At 36.2% G+C, this 25,522-nt stretch overlaps 1 protein-coding gene across 1 annotated transcript in view; it reads right to left on the reverse strand.

The window, feature by feature from the left end:
* The window catches only part of LOC124594350 (glycerol kinase-like), a 285,935-nt gene that overhangs the window by 224,632 nt on the left and 35,781 nt on the right, over positions 1-25,522 (reverse strand). Inside the window, exon 3 of the mRNA XM_047132718.1 lies at positions 22,489-22,747. Within this exon, the coding sequence (XP_046988674.1) occupies positions 22,489-22,747 (259 nt within the window). The remainder of the gene's footprint in view (positions 1-22,488; positions 22,748-25,522) is intronic.

Genomic DNA, 25,522 nt, shown 5'->3' on the forward strand with positions numbered 1-25,522 from the left:
ATGGGCATTAAAATATACAACCACCTCCCAACAGACATAAAAACAAACACAAACCCAAAAATAATGAGAATTAAATTAAAGGAATTGCTACTAAATCACTGTTTCTATTCCGTACATGAATTTCTTGAAACAAAATTTTAATTATTTATCTATTTTAATTACTTATCTATATTCTGTCTGTATCTCATATATGTATTCTGCTATGTGAACTATGTACCACAATGAGATTTTCACTCTGCAGCGGAGTGTGCGCTGATATGAAACTTCCTGGCAGATTAAAACTGTGTGCCCGACCGAGACTCGAACTCGGGACCTTTGCCTTTCGTGGGCAAGTGCTCTACCAACTGAGCTACCGAAGCACGACTCACGCCCGGTACTCACAGCTTTACTTCTGCCAGTACCTCGTCTCCTACCTTCCAAACTTTACAGAAGCTCTTCTGCGAGCCTTGCAGAACTAGCACTCCTGAAAGAAAGGATACTGCGGAGACATGTACCACAATATTTTAATCACTTGTAATAAGCTGTATATTCACTTGTAGATATTTCTACTTATTAAGATAATTTAATTACTGTTTGTTACTCATATTCTGTCTGTATCTTTTATATGTATTCTGCTATGTACAGTATGCACCACTGTCGTCTCTCATCACACACCACCTTTTTTATATTTTGTCTATACATCCTATATGTATTCTGCTATGTGAGTTATGTGAGACTACTGTCATCTCTCATCATATACCATCTTAACATAATTTTTCAAATTGACTTGTCCTATATCATGATGTGCTTTGCTGTACAAATTGTATGATCTACAGGACCAATAATAAATCAAATCAAAACTGAATTGCAGTGGCAGTAAGTAAAGTTATCATGGATCAGTTTAATAAACCCATTAGAAATTTTACTAAAGAATTAGTGATTGTAGACAGTATAAACCAGAAACTATGTGAGGGAGAAGCAATTACCATGAAAGCTGACAATGGCTTCTCGCAGATACATGTAGAGAGGGTTGAACACATAAACAAAACAAAACAAAATTTTGATGAACATAACATAGTGAGAATTGGTAAGGACTTAACTGCAAAGGGACATAAAAAAATAGATAAATGACTCAAAATGTATGGGGGAAATAATTTCTCCTAAGGAAAAAAAAAAACTACTAATGGTTACTAAACCACATACATCTACTTTAAGAGCACAAACTTAAGGTTTACAAGGAGAATATGCCTGTGGGGCCTGTGGTTAGTAGTACTAGTAGCCTCTTGAGTAGTCACTTGAAAATGTTTCAATTTCTTGACAACTCATTATCTTTGCAGTCATCAGTACACAGTAAAAAACATTTAGAAATTTGCCAAGTATATCCATGACATTCCGGTAGCTAACAACATGAAGTTCATGTTTCTGGATATTCGAATCTATATACAGGTATTCCAGTTAATAATATTAGTTTAGATCATGAGGGGTAATCTAGCAGCTCAGAAGAGATTATCAAGATGTGAAATAAATGATTTTCTCAATTGGTGCCTTTGATCTTGAAATAAATGGTGTCCATAAATTATCTTTACAACTTAAGACTTTACTGCCTTAATACTAGATATTAAAAATTGGTTTCTAACATGTGATAACTCACACAATTTTCTTTTCTCAGTCATGCAAATCAATGTGTGCACCCCTAGCGGTATGGATAATGTCTAGTTGGAATTCCATTTATCTCTACATATGACTGAAGATCTCCACATTGATATGTTCAGATGCATTGTGAATGAATGCCTTCAAGTCCTGTAGATCCCTAATGTCAGTTCAATACACTAGATTCCTTACAAAACCCCCACAGAAAGAAGACTAGTGGGGTAAGGTCAGGGGATCATGGTGGCCATCAAATTGAACCATCTTGTTTAGCTGGTCAAACCTATTTAAATGATATTAATATGTGGTCAACTATGTATAACTGGAGGAAGGCAATGGCAAACCACCTCTGCTAGGACCTTGCCTAGTCAGTGGTGCAGATCTTCCGCATTGTTCCCTGCGCCCCTCGCAGTATGGGACCTCATCATCATCATCATCTTATATATGTACCTTTGACTGTGTCTTACATCTTTGTCCCTACATGCTGTTCCCAGTTGTTCCCAGTTCATTTCCTTGTGTGTGTAGCAAAGTGTACCAGTTCTGCTATTTAGTTGATATGTCATTGCCAGGAGATCCTATGGATAGTATGGCTGCCTGTAATCACTGTTGCTCAATTAGCACCACCCAGGAGACACGTGTAGGGTATTTTAAGGTTAAACCTATGGACGTGAGCAACACTACCTCCAGAAAGCCGACTGGATGAAGTTTTCAACGGAACTGGATAAGACCATTGACTGATGACCACAGATGTTTAGTCCCATAGAGCTCAGAGCCATTTGGATAAGACCATTCGATGGATACCTCTGTCACATAATAACTATCAACGCTTCATTGGTGCAGTAACAGCAACAGCTAAAAAGTGTATGCCAAGAGGATACCGAAAAGAATATGTTCCAGGATGGAATGAGGAAAGTGAAACACTGTACCAATACTTCCAGCAAAGTGGTGACCCAGAGATAGCTACGGAACTATTGTCCAGCTTGGACATGTCTCGGAGGCAGAAATGGGCAGAAACAGTCAAAACTATGGACTTTACCCACTCGAGCAGAAAAGCATGGAGTCTTCTGAGAAAACTGGGAGGAAGTGCACCAGCATGCAGAAAAAATTCCGAAGTAACACCAGACCAAATTGCTTCCCACATCATTACTACCTCAAGAGTACTTCCTGACAAGAAACATACAAGACATATCAGACGACAGCTTCGTGACCTGAAAAAGAAGGCATCTCCCTCATCTGAGTATACCCATCCCTTCACAGTTTCAGACATTGACTCTGGACTGAAGGACCTCAAACCTCTTAAGGCACCTGGATTCGATGGTATCCATCCAGAATTCCTGATCCATATGGGAGGAAAAGCTAAGAAATGGCTGCCAGAATTCTTCACTGACATCCTGCTGACTGGTCAACTTCCATCTGAATTTAAAAAGGTGAAGATAATATCTGTTCTGAAACCTGGCAAACCCAGCAACAAGGTAGAAAACTATCGCCCCATTTCCCTACTCAGCTACTGCTACAAGCTTTTTGAAAGGCTAATACATAACAGAATAAGTAGCGCTATCTTAGAGAACGTTCCAGGCTTCCGACCAGGGCGCAGCTGCTGCGACCAAGTATTGTCTCTCACATCCTTCATAGAGTCAGGATACCAAATGAAGCAGAAAACATCTGTGCCATTTGTTGATCTAACTGCCGCCTTCGACACTGTGTGGAGGGAAGGCCTTATCTACAAATTTCTCCGCATCATACCCTGCAGAACAATGGCTCGACTGATTAACAGCATGCTAAGTGATCGAAAGTTCCAGGTAATCACTGGAAGCAACATAAGTAAGTTGAGGAAGCTGAACAACGGATTGCCTCAAGGATCAGTTCTCTCACCCTTACTGTTCAACCTATTTCTATCTGATCTACCTGACACTTCGTCCAGAAAATACTGCAATGCCGATGACCTGGCTCTAGCAGTCAAACACCAGGAAATGAAGACAACAGAAGAGATTTTAGCCAATGACCTGTCTGCATTAGACAATTACTTCAAAATCTGGAGACTCAGACCCAGTGTGAGTAAAACAGAAGTGTGTTGCTTCCATCTAAATAACCAGTTGGCGAACGTAAAACTGGAAGTAAGTTTCAAAGGCAGAATTCTTCGTCACAATTGGAACCCAAAATATCTTGGTGTCATCCTGGATCATACACTATGCTTCAAACAACACCTTCTTAACTTAGCTCAAAAGCTGAGGACTCGAAACAACATCCTCCATAAGCTATGCGGAACTACCTGGGGATCTTCAGCAACCACCCTGCGAACTTCAGCTCTGGGCTTGGTATATTCAAGTGCTGAGTATTGTGCACCTGTTTGGATGAATAGTCATCATACAAGGCTTGTTGATACCCAACTGAATATGACAATGCGCATAATATCTGGTACAATCAGATCTACTCCAGTTTATTGGATTCCAATGTTAACCGGTATAATGCCTCCTGATCTACGCAGATGTACTGCCCTTATGAGAGAATTCCACAAGATCTCCAGGAATTCTAACCTACCCGTGCATAGCGACCTGTCACTTTTAAATCGCAAGAGAGTGAAATCACGTCATCCAACTCTATGCGATGCTGCTGACATGGTTGCTAAGAATTTCAAACTTCTTGAAGAATGGAAAGATCGGTGGGAAGCAGTGACAGATGTGCACCTGCATAACATCTTCTCAGATGCTAAACTTCCAAGTGGATTTGACTTACCACGCAAGACCTGGTCTACTCTCAACAGAATCCGTACCAGCCATGGGTGATGCAAGGGTGCTCTCTTTAAGTGGAAGAAGCAGCCTGATCCAGCTTGTGACTGCGGGGCTCCATACCAGACTGTTCGCCACATTGTCAGTGAATGCAGGATTCGAGCCTATCACGGCGCCAAAGAGGACTTCCTGCTAGCAACTCCAGATGCAGTGCGCTGGATTGAAGGACTGGATATTCAGTTGTAAAGACAAACTTAAGTTTCTTGTGTGTCAATATGTACATATGTATATGTAATTTCATGATATGTCTGTATTAGCCACACGCTAAATAAAAAGTGTACCTGTGTGAACTATTACAATAAATTATATAATGTGCACAAGTTTATCATGTTCTCAATATTCATGGAACCTCAACAGGTTACGGGCCCAGATACACAGATAACCGATCATTAAAAGTATCAGGAATCACTGTTTAAAACCCACGTGTCATGATTCAAAGTCCAGTGTGCTGTTGTTCACAAAGAAGAATTGTTCGAGTCCACAAATAGGGTGATGAATTATCTAATTAATGTGCTGAAGCTAAAAGGACATGAGAACTATGGAGATTGGGTGTTCCCTACCAAAAATGTGCTTATTCTTGAAGGATTACAGAAGTGTGTCTCAGAAGAAGTTTCATCAGAAAATTCGAAGGCCAAAGTGAAGATAGTTCTTACAATTGATCCACCTTTATATATGCAAATAAGAGAAGCATAAAGGACAGTGGACTTGTGGAAGAAACTGAAATCAATGTTTGATAAAAATAACATAGTGAGAATTGATAGGAACTTAACTGCAGAAGCAAATAAAAGTTAAATGACTAACTCAACATATAGGGGGGAAATAATTCCTCCTAAGGAAAAACAGCTACTAATGGTCACAAAACCACATACACTTACTTTAAGAGCACAACTTAAGGTTCACAAGGATAATATGTCGGTGATTGATATATCATAAGCCTCTTCAGTAGATTTACAGGAAAATGTTTAAATTTCTTAAAGACACATTGCCTTTACAGTCATCTGTACACAGTAAAAAGCAATTATGAATTGTCCAACTATATCTGTGAAATTTCAATAGCAACCAACATTTATTTATTTATTTATTTATTCATCCGTGGAACAATAAATATTGTATAGATGTGTCAGATTACAACACATGAGCACACATTTACATTTACAATTAAACAGGTTTCTCATATTTTGCGTAGTTTTTAGAACTAGTCATACACATATTTATAATTACATAATATTTTTGTGATAATGTCATATGTTGCTAATAATCTACATCTATGTTAAATATTCTTTTACAGTATAACAACTTTTACTTACTAAAAAGGTTTTAAGCTTTTGTCTGAAAGTGAGGGGCTCATTTATTTCTTTAATTTCTTGTGGTAATTTGTTATACAGTTTTATCCCATTGTAAAATATACTTTTTTGCGTCTTTGCCTTGTTCTTTCTATCTAGATGGAGGTGGTGACAAGCTCTTGTTTCATGGTCATGTATTAGGCTGTTTGTGTTGCACATGTTGAGATTTTTCTTAATGAACACTATGTTCTGAAAGATATACTCACAAGAAACAGTTAGAATTCCTAGCTTTCTAAATAATTCTAGACAGTGGGCCCTGGTGTTGCTATTTGTTATTATCCTTATGGCTCTTTTTTGTACTTTGAACACAGTTTGTATGTTACTGGCACTTGTTCCCCAAAACATGATCCCATAGCTGAGGACTGAGTGTAGATATCCGTAATATGTTATTTTAAGACAGGTATTATTGCATACCGGTGCAAGGATTCTAAGAGCATAGCATGCTGTGGATAATTTCTTTGCCAAAATATTGACATGGTTTGTCCATTTCAGTTGGCTGTCTACATTCATCCCTAAGAATTTGGTACTTGTTACACATTCTAATTCATTATTATTAACTTTTATTCTAGTGGCATTGTGTTTTTTGTTCAATTGGAAGTTAATATAGTTAGTTTTCTTTACATTTAGGGTTACTTTATTTTTTAATGACCAGTTGTGGACATCATTGAGAGCCTCGTTTGCTCTTTCTGACAGTTGTGTTGGATTTTCACCTGTTATTACTATGTTGCTGTCATCAGCAAAAAGTATTTTTTCGTCATGTCTGATACTTTGTGGGAAGTCGTTAATGTATATAAGAAACAATATTGGGCCTAATACACTTCCCTGTGGGACGCCTATATTCACATTTTCTGGGTCAGACAGGTATTTTATAAGCGAATTGTTTGAAACTTGTGATATCTCAACTCGTTGAACTCTGTTTTCCAAGTATGATTTGAACCACTTCTTTGTCACACTTCTTATTCCTATTTGCCCTAATTTATGAAGTAAGATTTTGTGGTCAACTGTATCAAAGGCCTTGGACAAGTCTAAAAAGATACCACTTACATTTTCACCTTTGTCCAGTGCTTCTAAAATTACTTTAGTGAACTGTGCTATAGCATATTGTGTGCCTTTTCCGGGCCTAAAACCAAATTGGTCATTGGAAAGAAGATTATATTTATTCAGGTAATTTAGCAGTCTCTTTTTGACTAGTATTTCTATTATTTTAGAAATGATAGACAGTATAGAGATCGGCCTGTAGTTCTCTACATTTTCCACATCTCTGTTTATAAGGATAGGTATAACTTTTGCTTGTTTTAGGTACTCCGGAAAGTATCCAGATTCGAAAGATTCATTAATTATGTCTGTTAATGGGCCCTTTATGGAGTCTATACAATCTTTAATTACGCAGACTGGGATTTCATCAAGTCCTACTGAAGTTTTATTTTTTAGTTGGTGTACTACTAGTGCCACTTCCCTTTCTGTAGTTGGCAAGAGCACCATTGAGTCTGTTGGCTGGTTCTGAGTAGGTAAATCATACGTATCTGGAAATTTCTGCTGTAATTTTTTTGCAATACTACTGAAACATGAGTTTACAAAATCAGCTAATTTTTTAGGGTTACCTACTGGTACATCTTTGTTTTTAATATGTGAATTGAGGTCCTTTTTAGCAGCGTTAGATGTTTCCTGTTTGACGATGTTCCAGGCTGCTTTGCTCTTGTTTTCAGCTTCAAGTAATATTTTGTTGTTTGAAAGTTTTTTTGCGGCTAGCAACACCTTTCTGTAAATTTTCGTGTACTTTTTGTAGGATTGCAGAACTTCTGGGTTAGATTGATTATTTTTATGGAGTTGAGATATCTAAGAGTTTCTGAGGATTTTTTGATACCTGTAGTCACCCACTGATTTCTCTTTGTAGTTTTAATTGGATAAAGAGTTTTGGGAAACATCTCTTCAAATCTGAGTTTAAAAATTGACATGAACTTGATAAATTTCTGATTTGCGTTGGTTTCTGCATAGACTTCCCTCCAGTCTTCAGATTCTAGCTGGGATTTAAACTGATGCAGGGCTGATTTGGAAAACATTCTTTTGTATGTACAAAGTTTAGGAGGAGTTTCTACATGAATGTTAGTTTTTAAGATCTGGCAGAGGTGGTCTGCTAGGCCCAGGTTTTGGACAACAATATGACATTTTTTACTATCAATATCTGTAGCTACATGATCTATAGATGAGGAGGATTCTTTCGTTATTCTAGTTGGACAATTAACAAGGGAGGATATTCCATAACAGCTTAGAATATTCACATATATGTTGCTAGCCTTATCAGGCTTCACCATATTAATGCTTAAGTCACCACAGATAATTACATTTGCTTTTGGTCCAGAAACCTTGTCTAAGCTTTGATTCAGTTTTGAGAAGAATATATCAATGTCTCCACTGGGAGAGCGGTACACACAAAATATGACTAATTTTTTTGCTATGCCAGGTCCTATTATTTAAACAGCGGAAAGTTCGAAATGTTTGTCCTCACCTAGATCTAAAAGATCATATCTTACTTTAAATGACATACCTATTTTTACATAGATACATGAACCTCCACCATTCATTGAGATTCTGCTATAGTAACATGCAAGGTCAAATGAGGCTAATGCAATGTGTTCAATTTGCTTCCCTTTGCACCAGTGTTCAGTGATACACAAAATTTGGCTATCGAATTTTTCCAATTCTACTTCTAGCTGTTGTGCTTTGTTCTTTATGGCTTGAATGTTTTGGTGAAACACTGTTAGGCATTTGTTTTCACTTATCTTGGTGGCGCCTTTCCCTTTAGACCTGATGCTAAAAAATCCTTTAGATGAGCTGGTGGCATGGTTATTCTTCTGTTGATGACAGTGGAGGTGAGTCTGTTGCCGGTTTGACTTGGAAGTTGGTGTATCTGAAGGTATCTACCTTATGTTAGTCTTGTAACTGAGGCCGGGTACCAAAAATCCTGCAGAGTTGAAAGTTTCCTGGTTCTTGTGCTTCTTCTGTTTGCTTCTGTTACTGCTGATGATGGTGAAGCTGGTGAAAAGTCTTTCACTGTTGAAGACTGAGGAGCGGCCAATACTGATGAAAGGTCATTGGCTGTTGGCACATCAGGTGTTTTTTTTCTTGTTGATGATGCAGTTGCGTAGTATGTAGCTGCTTCTGCTGAAGCTGCCTTGGAAACTTCTGTCCTAGTTGAATCATTTATCTCAGCTGTTTTTGACGAAAGTGGAGATTCTAGTGCTGGACCTGTTGTCAGTGATTCAGTTTCATTTTCTTGTTGAAAATTTTCAGTTGCTGTGTTTGGTGGTGGAAGTGGTATGGTCGTGCTATTCTTGTCCTTAACTGCCTTCACTGCATTAAGGATTTCTCGACTAATGAATGATTTTCCGAGTTTATTTCTGTGAAGCCCATGCCTTGTAAAATGACTTCTCTCTGCGGATGGTACGTCCACATATGTGGCATTTGGGAGGCTTCGGCAGATTTTCTCAAATTTCCTATTAGTAACTGTGATTTCTTTGTTGACACAGGATTCTTCTATAAGATCATGTCTTTGTGGGATACTGGCAATGAAGAAGTTAACATCTGTAATTTTCTGTAATGTACTTCTTAGAGCTCTTGTGGCAAGTTTGCCCTCGTTCCTATAAACATCATTAGTACCTCCTATTATTAGACAGTTGCTTCCAAGCTTCAAAGAATGTTCACAGTCTTTTAAAACTTCGCGCAAAGGGGCACCCGGTTTCGTTATTCCACTAACCTTGAATATAGTTTGCATGTTACACAAAATGTCGGCTAAGCCCTTTCCATGACTGTCTGAAAGTATGAAAATATCTTCTTTTTTCTTCTTACCTGTATTGGTAGATATCTTGTTTGCACGATAAGTATGTTCCATGTATTTTCTGGTATTTCCTTTCTTGTTATCACAGGACTTCGTAGGCCTATTGAAATGATTTGTGGTCGCTGCATTTGATGAAAGGACTTCCTTTCTTTGGCTCTTTTCACATATTTCATATTCATCACACGTTAAAAATTCAAACTTATTTGCTTGAAGTCTGTGTCCTTCAATATTCTGAATCTATATAACAATATTCTGATTAATAATACTATTGAGATTATTAGGGGTGATCTAGTAGCTCAGAACACATTATCAAGACATGAAATAAAGGAGTTTGTTAATTCGCTGTCTTTGATCTTGAAATATGACTACTTTAAATTTAATAATAAAATTTAGCATCAAAAAGATGGCCTAATGATGGGGAAGTGCCATCTCAGGTCCTCTGGCTGATATTTTCATTAACCACCTTCAGAATAGATTTTCCTTTGTCTTCAGAACCCGAACTTAGCTAAGAAAATTGTGTATTGTTTCAGGTATGATGACGATACAGTTCTGCTAGTAAATAATAATGATAACAATTAAATTAAAGAGGTGGTAATTAAATTTAATGAATTAGACGAGAAAATAAATTTTACATGTTAGGTGGAAAATTATGGTTCTATTATATTTCTTGATTTAAATATCAGTTATGTAAATGATAAATACATTTTTGCGATTTTCCATAAGAAAACCTACACAGAGTGTATAGTCAACTAAGATTCAAGTCATGCTCATGAACATAAAAATGCATTTTTTAATTTTGCTTTCAACCATTTTTTGAAACTCCCACTGTCTCAGAAAGAGCAAGAATTAGAAAGGAACACAACTATTCTGCCTGAATGAGTAACTACACACCAGATTATGTTGTTAATATTTACATGAAATTGCTAGGAGATATAGTAATGTCACTGCATCAAGTGAGAATATTTATTTGGAAGATGAGAATGATAAAAAAAAAAAAAAATACATCTCCTTCCAATATTATGGAACATTTAGCATGAAGATTGCAGAAATACTTGAAAATATAAAATTAACATTTCTTTTTCAAAAACAAACAGTCTAGGACTGATTTTGACTAATACTGTTGACAACAAAAATATATTTGAAGAGTATCATTGCATTACTGCATCAACCAAGAAGGAATGGTTCATGGACCTTAAGGAGAAGGTCAAAATATTAAACAATTACAGATCTTCTGGCATCCACCTGCTTAACACGCAGGTGCTAGTAAAAAATATCCACTTTTGGGAGCTTTTTCTGACATGCTGGTACCTGTATGACCTTTCTGGTTATGGTATGTTACTGCTGTGTTCCCACATATGTGGATTCATATAACTGCAATATTATGAAAAGCATAGATTGGTACTCCCCCTATAGAGGAGATGTTGAGTTGCAAGCAGGCACAACAAAAAAGACTGTTACACAATTGAGCTTTTGGCCAAAAGGCCTTCTTCTAAAGTAGAAAACAAACACACATTCATTCAAGCAAGCACCACTCTCACACACATGATCACTGTTTCTTGCCACTGAGGCCTCAGTTAAATGCATATTTTGCACCTATTCTGATTCTACATGTTTTTGTAATTTAGCACTGATGATGGCTACATTACAATCAAAATCTAGATGAGCAATAAATCACAGATTCTTGTAACTGATTCCTGTCTCCTTTCAATTTCAAAATGTTTAAAAGTCAGGAACAGTTTGTAAATATTAACAAAGAGTCTTGTGAAGACAGTATGTTGGAAAATAGTGAGGGAGAGTTAAAATTTGTAAGGGAACATAATGGAATAATTAAAACTGAATCTGAGGATGTCAGTGGATTTATATCAGGATTAAACTTCACTTCATTTGACAAAGTGTTGTATTGTATTGTATTGTGTTTTATTGATACAGGCAATAATAGTATTGTACAGTTGCACATATGATATTGGACAGGTCAAGAGAGCATATTTACAAGTAATTTTTACAAATTGATATTTACATTATTTTGTAGTGAGAAAATTATCTATTTTAAACAAAACAGTCAATACAAATCATTGTACAATTGTACATATGATATTGGACAGGTCAAGAGAACATATTTGCAAGTTATTTTTAATAAATTGATTTTACATTATTTTGTAATGAGGAAATTATCTATCTTTAACAAAACAGTAAATACAAATGTTGTATAGTAAAATACAAACAGCAATACAAATGTAATATTAAAATAATCCAGTATATTTCATAGACATGCAGAGTATATAATAATCCAGTATATATCATAGACATGCACAGTATATAATTTTCAGACATAATTGAGCATTTATTATAAAATTGTTTACAGTTTTAACCCCTTTCAAAAAATAATCAACTGCACAAAAGCATTGGTCCAAGAGATTTTTTAACTTATGTGTGAAGGCTCTTGAGTTCTTTGTTGCTTTGATTTCATTTGGTAAATTATTATACATTTGTATCCCAATATTTAAAACACTTTTTTGGTAGCTGGTAGTTCTGGAGTGAATCATATGAAGGTAAGATTGCTGCCTAGTTATGAATATCTCCATTGAATTTTAATGTTCAGTCATTGTTTAACAGGTATGACTTGACAAATGAGATGATATTATAAATGTAAGCAGAGGGCAGTGCCATAATGCCATTTGTTTTGAAATGATGTCTGCATGATTTGTTATGTCTTAGGTTACATATTATGCGTATTGCCTTTTTTTTTTTTTTTTTTTTTTTTTTTTTTTTTTTTGAAAATATATGTACCCCCAGGTGAGTTCCCCCAAAATATGATTCCATACTGTAATGTAGAGTGGAAGTAAGCATAATATGCATGTATGAGAACAGATTTTGTGACTGATTTTTTGAGTATCCTTAAAATGTAACACACAGTTGATAGCTTTTTTGTGATATAATTTGTGCGTCTCTCCCACTTAAGATTTTTTTTAAGCCATATGCCAAGAAACTTGACAGAGTCCATACACATAAGCTCTTGGTTATTTAGAATCACGTTGGGCATTTCTTGTTTTTGGGATGAGAGTCTCAAGTTGATGTATGTTGTTTTCTGTATATTTCTTATCAGTTTGTTCTCGTTGAACCATTTGGTGAGTGACGACATAAGTGGTTTAATTTTTTGGTTATGGTCTTCTGTATCAGTACCTGTTATTAGTATATTCATGTCACTGGCAAATAGTGTGGTATGCCCTGTAGCAAGCTACATGCTTATGTCATCAATGTATAGCAGAAACAGTATGGGTCCCAGGATTGAGCCTTGTGGCACACCAAATCTAATAGGCATTGTGTCTGAGAAGTGGTCAGTACATTGATGGGTGGTTGTATTCTTTTTTTCAAAATTAATTGCAACTATTTGTAATCTGTTTGACAGGTAAGATTCTAACCATTTGTTTGCTATTCCTCTTATACCTTTATCTACTAGCTTCTTTAGGAGTAGTGTATGGTCAATTACATCAAAGGCTTTGGATAATTCTTAAAAGATACCAGTAGAGATTTCCTTATTATCCAGTGCTTTTAAGGTTTTGTTGATATACTCATAAATAGCTGTGGTAATTGTCTTTCTAAAACCATGCTGGTGTTTTGTTAATAAGGATAGTTTATTAGTAAAGTCTTCCAATCTGGTGTAAAATAATTTTTCAAATATTTTTGAGAATGAGCTGAGTTGTGCTATGGGCCTGTAATTGGCTACATCATTTTTAGGGCCCTTTTTGTAAAGTGGGGTAATTTTAGAAGTCTTTAGTAGGTCAGGGAAAACTCCATTTGTAAAGGATGCATTTATTATGTGGGTTAGGTGTTCTACAATGGATTCTCCACATTTCTTTACAATTAAATCAGGAATGTTGTCACTGCCACTGGAGTGCTTGTTCTTTAGTCCTTTTATAGCTGTAAGTATGTCAGTATTGGAGACTTTGTGAAGAAACATTGATGCCTGTACTGGTATGGTTTCCATTAGTGTTTGGTGTTGAGTATTTGGTCTGTGGCAGTTTTTCTTTGTCAGGTTTTCTGCTATTTTGCTAAAATAGTCATTAAAACCATTTACAATTTTGTGGGGATCTGAGATAACTTCACCATTTAGGTTTAGTTTTAATGTTTTGTTTATAACATGCTGCTTACTGTTTGTTTCATTTTTTACAACTGTCCACAAGCCTTTCATTTTATTGTTAGATTCCTTTATAAATTTATCATTGTATAATTTTTTTGCTTGTTGGATTATTTTTCTGTAGATTGAAAAGTAGGTATTACAATATGACCTAAACTGATCATCGACTTCATGGTGATTCATGTGATTTTTTAAGTCATGCTTTTTTTGGCTGGAGATCCTTATCCCTTTTGTTTGTGTGTTTGTTTCCGATTTTCCTGGATTTCAGAGGAAATGCAGTATTGAAGTGGTGGAGAAATGTTTCATGGAAGGAATTGAATATGTAGATAACATCATTTTCTTTATAGACCTCTGCCCAGTTTTCAGCCCATAGCAGATAGTTAAAAAGCCTTATATTATCAACATTAAATTGCCTTTGCATTTTAGTTTTTGTAGGATATTGTCTTACGTAATTTAAATTCGCTGTTAGTATTTGGGCTTCATGGTCACTATAACCTGTGCTGATGACTTCAATTGAGTGGTGTAGTTTGTCTGCGTTTATGAAAATCTGATCTAGAGCTGTTTTTAAATTTTTTGTGATCTTGGTTGGTGGGTTTACAGTTGGGGATAGGTCGAATGAATTTGTAATATTCAACAATTCATCTTTGTTTTTCCAGGTATGAGGAAGTCAATATTAAAATCTCCACTTCTTAATAGATTTTTGTTTAGTGAGTGAATTTTTGTGAGTAGCGCTTTGAGGGAGTGATTGAAGGTTTGGATGTTCCCATCAGGGGCTCTATATACATTCAGTATCAATAGGTTATAGTCTGTTAAGATAATTAAGGAGAATTCAAAGTCTGTTTCCATTTGCATATTATTGTACTTTGTGAGGCTTTTGTAACTTAAGTTTTTTTTTACATAGATTGCTGTACCACCTCCCTAACTTTTGTTCCGACAAGAAAAACCACCTACAGTAAATTCGCCAAGTGGCATTTTTTTTTAAATTTTGTCATCTGTAGACCAGTGTTCAGTAATACAGAGAACATCTAAGTGTGACTTTGTTTTTTGGAAGAGATCTATTTCTATTAACTTGTTAAACATTGACTGCACATTATGGTGTAATATTTTAAAGGATAGTAGTGACTGTTTTCCAATGGAATGAATTTTGACACCACTCACCGGGTTTTCTTGTAGTTTTGGTTAATGAAGATTTCGCTCTGCATCTGTTTTCCTTTGGTTTGCTGCTAGCAGGGAGCTACTGGTGTTCTTGCCCATAAAAAATCCTGGCTCTAAGCTGGAGGTCTGCATTTTTGTGTTGAAGATCTTGTCACAGTTTCCAGTGGTACCGATTTGGAGTGTGGCTGCACATTTTTTGCTATTTCCTCTTGGATGTCATGGGCTGACTGATTTGTGGCACTTGAGATTTTTGCACAGGATGTTGGTGGTGACTTGGTGCTGATTGTGGATACCTTCTTCTTTTCTAACACTGTTTCTAATGTTTTCCTTGATGATCCTGACTGCATATTCACTTTTGTTGTTGTTACTGATGGCTCTTCAGCTCCTGGTGTTGTTGTTGGTTCAGCTGCAGTATTGCTCATTCTTCTGAGATTGTCCACCAAATATGTTTGATGTTGTGGTGTAACACATTTTAAGGCACTTCTTGTTACCAGTGGACTTTTGATGGCATTAAGCAGATTAACACACAGTTTCTTTTTCCCATTTTTTATGTAAGTGAAGCCCATCCCTAGTGAAGTCTTTCTGTTGGAGGAAGCTACGAGGGCTATCCACAAAGTACATTAAGTTTTGGAATTAAAAATAAATAAAGTATTGGAAAATTTTTTATTATATACAGATGAAAGCCACATTTAAATACTACTTTTCTACATAGTTGCCATTTAAATTAAGGCACTTATCGTAGCGATGGACGAGCTTGGAAATTCCTTTGTCGTAAAATTCGGCCACCTGCACCTTCAACCACGTGGCGACTGTCTTTTGTGACAGAAAAGGTGTGATTTTTGTGGATTTCCTGGAAAGAGGCACTACAATAAACTCTCAAAGGTATTGCCAAACTCTGCACAACCTCAGAAGAGCAATACAAAACAAGCGCAGGGGAAAGTTGGGCTCAAAGATCTTGCTGATTCACGACAACGCTCGGGCCCACACGGCAAATGCCACTCGTGAAGTTTTCGAATCTTTTAAGTGGGAGTTATTTCCTCATCCACCGTACAGTCCCGACCTGGCACCGAGCGACTTCCGCTTATTCCCAGAAATGAAGAAGTGGTTGGCTATGCAGTGTTTTGATGACGGCGCACAGCTTCAGGAAGAGGTACCACGTGATTGAAGGCGCAGGCGGCCGAATTTTACGACGAAGGAATTTCCAAGCTCATCCATCGCTATGATTAGTGCCTTAATTTAAATGGCAACTATGTAGAAAAGTAGTATTTAAGTGTGACTTTCATCTGTATATAATAAAAACATTTTCCAATACTTTATTTATTTTTAATTCCAAAACGTAATGTACTTTGTGGATAGCCCTCGTATTTACATCTAAAACTCTGATGTGCTCACTGTAAGATGCCTTCTGTATCAAGTAACTGTTCATTTAGTAGATTTTGCAGTTTTCATTTGGCATGTCATATCTATATGGTATTGTGCATATAATTAGTTGTGTTTGCCTAGTTTTTGCTATGGTTTCATCTAGTGATGTCATAAAACCATGTTTTGATCCATTAACATCGTTTGCACCAGCTAAGACGACAACACAATCATTTTGTCCTAGACTAGATGTTTTCTTTTGTATATTGCATGTTGCTTCCTTGAATATAGCATTTGGCTTTATCAAAGATGTAAATTTATAGCTGGTTGTTGAAATTTTGTTCAGTACTTTTGCACAGTTCCTATCGTGACTAACTGAAAGTAACAGTACCTGTTTTTTATTATTTGTAAGCTGACTGATGTTCGTGTTTGTTTTCAAATTACTGCAGTCTTTTCTCTTAACCATTTTTAAATTACATGAGAAGTGTTCAGAAGCACTTTGTAGGTTACCTTTGTTTATTGTTTCACATTTTTCATGTTCACTCTTCTTCAATGGAGCATCGCTTCTTTTGTTAGTACAAATATTTAACACAACATCACTGTACAAATTTCGAACTTTTTCCTGATGTGGCGGTTCACAAAGATTTTTGAATGATGAGGCTAATGTTAACCAAATGTATCAAAGATTTCACCCATGAATACTGCAATGACAAAGCAGAACCACATGAAGCAGGAGTAATCAACAATGCAGAGGTAAATTTGGAAGAATAACTCGACAGGAGGCAAGGTTCATGTGATGAAAAACTGGGAGTGCCAGCAAATGAGGATTTTCAGTCTGAAATACTGAAGTTAATGAGAGTCTTGAATAAAAGTATAGATAAATATTTTAGTGACATTAGAAGTAGCAACAAAGAGCATTTTCATAGTTTAGAATCAGAATGGACCATTACTATTGGTAGAGAAAAATGACAATGAACTGAAAATTGTGATACAAAATTAGATCCATCTAGCAGTGACAGCAATGTCAAATACAAATGTAACTGAAAATGAATGAAGTAAGAAAACGGAAATTGTCACTGTTCAATTTTGTCAGGATGAATTAATAGCAGTAGTTGAGTCATGTGCCTGTAATGATGGTAATTAAATAATATGTGAAAGACAGCAAGTAAATACCATTTATATACCAGTTCTGTGGGTTGAGCAAGAAGTGAGTAATGTAAATAGTAACTCATTAAAATAATGATGAAGACATATGTTTGCAAGTAGTAAATTTGGTGGTTCATGAAGTAGAGGACAGTGTGGATGAGTATCAGTTTGGAAAAGAATGTAAGTTATTAGTAATTAATAGTAATGTAAATAATTTATAATTAATTGAATCTGATGCAAGTGATGTTAAAGACTGTGTATACACATTAACTGAAATGGCTGTTCAAGTTGACAAACTTATAATGAGGAATGTAAGCAATGTGAAATTAACAGCAATGATCTGGTAAAAGAAAAAGTACAAAACTTCTGTAGTTAGTAGCGAAAGCAATGAAAAACAGTTTGTGGAAGTTAATGTAGATAGTGTTGTAATAGAAAGTAAGTACATTGGAAAGAAGATTGTTGTCAAAGCAAAGAAGGCCAGAACAAAGAGGTCAGTTGCTAAATTACCAGTAGCTTCTATGTAAAAATTATTACAAGTATGATTATTATTATGATTATCACCATGAAGTAAAAAGTGTGATGAGAACAAGAAGAATTTTTGGAATCAATAATAAACAGTCTGCAAAAAATAATGTTTAATAAACATATACAGATATTAGTGCTTAAGGTAAATGCATGCTTTGCTGAGCTGTGAAATTCTGTTCTTCCTTTCTAGAATCACTCCATTCTGACTATCCTGCTCTTGGCTTGTAAAGTGAAAAAACTAATTATCTCCTACTATCCACAAATGTAAATAAAAATTTAGTATGTCAAGGATCAAATTTTTTTGTGAATTTTTGAGTTAAATGTTTTGTGTGATAGAGCATACTGACAAAAGATAAGAGAATGGAAGCATATACAGGATCTGCTAGCCTTTATAAAGACCAAATCATAATATTTTTTGTCTGTAATGTCGAATTTTTTGAGTCTATAATAATGGATTTATTTCAGATAACAATGTAGTTTAAAATAAGAAATAAGATAGAGTCTAAGAAAATACTTGTGGTGTCACCACCAGACACCACATTTGCTAGGTGGTAGCCTTTAAATCGGCCGCGGTCCGTTAGTATACGTCGGACCCACGTGTCGCCACTGTCAGTGATTGCAGACCGAGCGCCGCCACATGGCAGGTCTAGAGAGACTTCCTAGCACTCGCCCCAGTTGTACAACCGACTTTACTAGCAATGCTTCACTGACAAAATATGCTCCCATTTGCCGAGACGATAGTTAGCATAGTCTTCAGCTACGTCATTTGCTACGACCTAGTAAGGCGCCATTACCAGTTACTATTGATACTGAATCATGTACAGTTAAGAACGACGTTCACCATTTATGGATTAACGTTAAGTATTCCACCAGCTACGTCCGTTTTTCTAAATTCTACTTTCCTTGTCCTGTTCCAGACCTCACGCCAGCCTGTGTGAGCTAAAATGCATGCCTTTCGGCTTCCTCTAATAACACGGTGTTGGCTCTCCTGCCAACCCACAACAATACTAATTGTCAGAAAATATTGAGAATATGTATGCATGAAATTTAACGAAAATTTTTATAACAGCATCAGGAAAAGATCTGGCTAAAAGATGTGATTCACTGTCAAAATGGTTCAAATGGTTCTAGCACTATGGGACTTAACATCTGACGTCATCAGTCCCATAGACCTAGAACTACTTAAACCTAACTAACCTAAGGACATCACACACATCCATGCCCTAGGCAGGATTCGAGCCTGTGACCGTAGCAGCAGCGCGGTTCCAGACTGTAGTCCATAGAACCGCTAGGCCACAGTGGCCAGCGATTCACTTTCAAACATGTAATTAAAAGTGAAAGTCAGTTTAAAGGAAAGTTAAGTCGAATTGTCTATATGAAAGTTCATGTTTTCAGTAAGTTTGTGCCACATTGTAGCCCTTCTGACCAAAATATATTGCAGTAAACATAAAGAACATTGCCTACAGTAAAATGTTTATTAAAAACAAGGAGTGTCAAAAACTGCCCTTTGGGCTTGAGAAAGGTAAAGTGTTTGTATATGATATAATGTGGCTTGAAATAAATAATATTTCATTTGCTATGGAATAGAAAGTAATATTCTGCTGGTAAGGTGGTTTGTTACTGTTGAGAGTCATTCAGTCCTTTTTTGTGGATGGTAATGAATTGGTGAAATATTAAGAGGGATACGGAATAGCAAATTTAATAACATATTATGAAGTATATACATGAAGCAATGATTAGGGGCCATCTTTGTGGTACGGTTATTCAGTCAACAGGTTTTTTAAGTACAGAAATAAGTGAATAATGGGCCCTGATAAATTGTAAGGTGTGATGATGATATACAAGAGAGTATACATCACAAATAGAAGGACCACTTCCTGTGGAAGTTGAAAAGAATATTTGACCAAGAACTTGATATGTAGTTATCGACCTAGTAGAACAGTTCATGATTAGAGTGATTCTTCATGGAATACACACTGTAAAGAAAATTCTAAAGAAACAGCAACTACTATATAACAGGTATACAACAAAGCATAGGACAATGCACAGCGATGTTAAATGAAATACATTTTTGTGTCACAAGGGCAATGGGTGAAGTCTCCAATGACTACCATAAATTATTTCACTGAAAAACCTCTCACAAAACCCAAATAAATTGTTGTCATATGAAAAACTTGTCACTAGCACTTTAGTTAGTATCCAGATACTCATCAATGACACTAAGGGTAGCAAAATAAAACCAGAAAGGCTGAACTGCATTTTCAAATGTTTCTCTACAAATGAAGATGTAGGCATACTGCACCAGTTTATTTCTTGTGCCATAGCAAAAACACTTGTAAAATATAAACTGATGCAGCTGGGTGTGCACCTTGGTCTGAGGCACAGAACAGAAGAGATCCTGCACACTGTGTGGTTTTTAGGTGTGTAGTATTTCTGCCAGACTGTTGTCTTTAGTTGGTGTGATTCTATAGGTGATAATAATAAGCATAAGTATTTCTTCTATGAAAGCTTCACACAACCTGTTTTTCACTTGCAATTTGAATGAGTACAGTACATGCTCTGCTTCCTCATTCTACTGTGGGTGGAATGGCAATGGAGTGAAGAGGGTAATGCCATTGCAGGAACAGAATTCTGTAAACAGTGTGGACATGAACTGTGGTCCATTATTGGTGACTGTAGTTTGAGGCAAAGTCTCAACTGCTACAATTTTTGTGAGGACTTGCAAAGTCACTTCTGTAGTGGTGGATCACATGTCATCACATTAGGATAATTTGAAAGCCCGTCAGTCATCACAAATGACATAGATTTACAGAATGGTACCTGATATCTACATGAATGTAAACTTATGGTTGTTGAGGTGCAGACCGTGCATCAAAAGTTTGAGGTGGGGCTGGTTGCAGCTCAGCAAAACATTTGCATATGCAGGCCATGTGTTCAATCTCTGAGTCTACGGCAGACCAGCAGAAAAAATTACATGTGAGGACCTATATTCAGGTCAGCCCCAGTGGCCCCAGTTAGAAGAGCTAACGTCTGAGACCTTAAGGCAGGAGGCATAACTATCTACTGTTCACATCTTTCAGTGCTAACGAGGGAACCTCCCCATCGCAACCCCCTCAGATTTAGTTATAAGTTGGCACAGTGGACAGGCCTTGAAAAACTGAACACAGATCAATCAAGAAAACAGGAAGAAGTTGTGTGGAACTATGAAAAAAATAAGCAAAATATACAAACTGAGTAGTCCATGCGAAGATAGGCAACATCAAGGATGATCTGAGCTCAGGAGCGCCGTGGTCCGTGGTTAGCGTGAGCAGCTGTGGAACGAGACGTCCTTGGTTCAAGTCTTCCTTCAAGCGTAAAATTTTATTTTTTATTTTCAGACAATTATCAAAGTTCAGGCACTCACACATAATCAACTTCACTCTCCAAAATTCCAGGACATGTTCAGATTTGCTTGGACATATGCAGGATTTGACGGTCTACACACGGAAAAATTTGAAAACATTAAAAACATATGTTTTGACAGAGCACAGGGAAAAGTGTGCGACTGTGAAACTGTTGGATTCATTTGTTGCAGTTTATGTGACAAACTCTTATGTTCTCATCACTTTTTTGGGAGTAATTCTCACACACAAGAAAACCTAAATCGGGCAATGTAGAAGAATCTTTTTACCCATTCGTCAAGTGTACAAGTTAGGTGGGTCGACAATATATTCCTGTCATGTGACGCACATGCCCTCACCAGTTTTGTATAGAATATATCAGACGTGTTTTCCTGTGAGGGAATCGGTTGACCTATGACCTTGCGATCAAATGTTTTCGGTTCCCATTGGAGAGGCACGTCCTTTCGTCTACTAATCACACGGTTGTGCGGTGCGGTCGGAAAACACAGCCACTAAACTTATTACAGTGAACAGAGACATCAATGAACGAATGGACAGATCATAACTTTGCGAAAATAAAGAAAAACTTTTCACTTGAGGGGAGACCTGAACCAAGGACCTCTTGTTCCACAGCTGCACACGCTAACCACAGGACCACGGCACTCCTGAGTTCAGATCATCCTTGATGTTGCCTTTCTTCGCATGGACTACTCAGTTTGTATATTTTGCTTATTTTTTCATAGTTCCACACAACTTCTTCCTGTTTTTTCGATTGATCTGTGTTCAGCTTTTCAAGGCCTATCCACTGTGCCAACTTATAACTAAATCTGAGGGGGGTGCAATGGGGAGGTTCCCTTGTAAGTAAGAATGGTCCATCTATTACCAATAGCTGGCGACAAAGACAGAAATAATTTCAAAGAAGTCCCTTTGTTCCAGGCAACAGATACTCAGGCCAACAATTTTTGTTCAAAACCAGTCACCTACCAGAGCATATTATCTTGCTGAGAGGCAAGTTCTACAGCAAACTTATAACTAAAACAACCAAATTTAGCTGCTCTTGCAAATCTAAACAATATTTTCATCCACATATAAGACATTGTGTGTAGGTATGGTAACAATTAAATCGTAATTACAACAACAGTGGTAATAACATTCCAGCTGGCTGACAGACATGTTACGTACAAGGAAACTAGCTTACCTATAGCATTGTACAGAGGTTTTCCTGTATTTGGATCCCATACCATAGTAGTCTCCCTTTGGTTGGTTATACCAATAGTTACAATATCAGCTGGGTCAATTTCATGTTCTTTCAAGTTTTCTACACACTGATTAATAGTTTGAAGTACAGCAGACAAAATTTCTACTGGATTCTGTTCAACCCAGCCTTCCTGAGGGCATTCCACATTTATGTCCATTTGATGGTAAGTGAGAATTTCTGTTGTGCGTGCACAAAAAACCTAAAGCACAAGATAATTTAAGATTAGGTATTTGCAAAACAATATTTTCAGTTTTTGAAAATGATACACTAAGCAGTACTCAAAATATACGCAATATCTTCCTTTTCTTACATTCTTGCAATAATTTGGCATTTTTTTGCTTGATCTGAATGTACCAATTGGAAACAGAAGTAGAGATTTTCAAAATCTTACAAAAATTTCTCTATTGTAAAGATATATTTTATTTTTATCCAATTCAACAAACCAGATAATATCAAAGTTTTCAGTTATTTAACCTGATGTAAAAAATAAATAAAAAATATTCATTGTGTTCACATCACAGGTCTAGCTGCCACAGCTACACATTGAAGGACTGTAACACACAAGTAATCTACTGTACACATATTATGCATACCACATGTTTCAAAATGAATCTTTGGATCTTTAGGCTTTGTAGTATTTGTTACATTCAACTTACAATTATAAATAATACATTAAATGAAAGAGCAACTCAAATAATTTTGTTTGTATACCAGTGTGCATGTCCAAGCAATGTTTCCTGTGTGAACAGAAAGCTTTTTGTGTTTTACAGTTTGCAAGGACTAAAGCTGTTGTTACAGTGCCAAGTGCATCGCATACTAAGGTCCACTGTAATCCTCCAAGTGACAATAGCATCCATGGATCGTATTATCAGTTTAAGGACACTGTCTGTCTTTACAGAGGGATAGTGTATGAGACAACCAAGACTAACTGAAGTTTGTTTTTAAAGAGTGGAGAGTCTTTCACACATAGCTGCTAGAAAAAATTTGGAAGGCTGGAAGGCTAGTCATGAATTAGCAACTCCAGTGACATCTGTATGGAGACTTAAGAAAACACAACTACACCCTCACTATCTGCAGTTACTAAAGCCCTAAAGCATACAGCCTGTGGTTTATGTGCCAACAATGCAGACAAAATGTTGCTGATTTGCTCTTTCATTTGATGTATCATTTATAATTCTAACCTGGATGAAATAAATGCTACAAAGCCTTAAAACAGTGATATTCATTTTGAAACACCCAGTATTATAATCACTGCGTAAAATTTACTACTCTTTCAAAGGTGAAAAAGCCTTCCAGCAGTGGTTTGGACAATCTGAATCATAGAACTCATAAAAGGAAAGGAAGAATAGTTATAAACACAAAAAGTGAATTAAGTTTCAGAACATCCTAAAGAATACTTTGAGGATCTCTTTGAATTACATGTCATATATGTATATTTGGTAAAAATCAAGCTACTTCTACATGTGTACAACATAAGGCTCTGTCAGTACAGGGGAGTAGTTAATACTGGACAGTCAATTACAAAGTCATACAGTACGTCATTCGTTAGAAAGAAAAAAATAGTGCTTCACATGAAACAATTATATCAGAAACATAGCTTATTATATTGAAATTTGGTCTTTTCTGCAAAATAAGTACACATGTATGTATACACCCTTATGTTATAACAAACCACACCAATGCTCTTTTTAAACATCAGTCAACAATACCAAATTATACGAGCACTATTCCCAAGAGTCGTGCGCCAAAGTAATCTCTGAACACACTATCGCCACATATGAATCTGCTTTCTGCTATATTCTCTCCACTTGGCAATTGGCCAACTTTTACCATTTTAATAAATATATCACATTACTATGAATGAAGACTTAACAACCACTCGGCATTCCAGCCGTGATTCAACTCCCCACTCACAACAAACAGTAGGGCAAAGATATCGCATTAAGACCAGGTTACGTTACAACAAGTCACCGAATGGGTTGTTTTTGGTTTCTCAGGCAATTAAATGGGATATTACTAATATTTTGCATAATAATTGAAAATCACTACATAAAGAATCTCAAATGTTGATTTTTTGTTATGCAACATTAATCAACTGACCTAGGGTTTCTTATGTCTACCATGAGCTAAGCCCTGCAGTAATACTCCTAAAGAGGATGGAACATTGAGGTGAAACTTGTCAACACCAATTTCTTTTCAAATACATAATTCATTACAGATACATTGTTTCAACTATAATAAACAAACAGTTACACTGCAATAGTGACATAATTACAATTTAGATATAATAATAAAAGAGAGGTTTTGTTTGAGTGGGATCAAAATTATTCACTCAAAGTATATAAAGAAAGTCTAAATGAAGAACTGTGGTAAAAGGCCTCCCTGACAGGTACTGTCAATGGATAATTTGCTAGCTCCTTAAACATATTCTTACATTAATTTGAATACAGTTTTCTACAAACACAGGAGAGAATCAGTTCAGGCAAAAGTGCAGAGAAATAGTGATTTACATCTAGAGTCAAGATTTTACATACCAGGGAAAGATAAATTTATTTAATTGTAAATAATAACAGAAGCTGCACTATAGACAGTAATATAAAGTCCACCATAGTATTATCAAGAAGTCAAAGTGTATCTACTACAAACAAACAAAATTGTTATTGTCGTTGCTTTTAGGGTGCTGGTGGCATGGTCATAGTGCAAGTACAAAATCAGTTACAAGTGGTTATTTAAGGAGCTGAAAATAACAATTAAACACAGAAGAGTAAGAAAGAGTGATTAAAACATTAAGATATACAAAAACATTTTAAATTCGAAGTGATGTATAAATGATTGTTATCTTCATCAGCTGCTGTATTAAGGCCTCCTTGAGACTTCCCGTGGATTACAGTATTCAGCTATATGCATCCACAATGCTCCTGCATGTTTTCTAATATAATTGGTGTCAGGCTTTTCTTATCATTTGGAATCCACC

The sequence above is a fragment of the Schistocerca americana genome, chromosome 2 (genome assembly GCF_021461395.2).
Source record: "Schistocerca americana isolate TAMUIC-IGC-003095 chromosome 2, iqSchAmer2.1, whole genome shotgun sequence".
In the NCBI taxonomy this organism is placed as follows: Eukaryota; Metazoa; Arthropoda; class Insecta; order Orthoptera; family Acrididae; genus Schistocerca; species Schistocerca americana.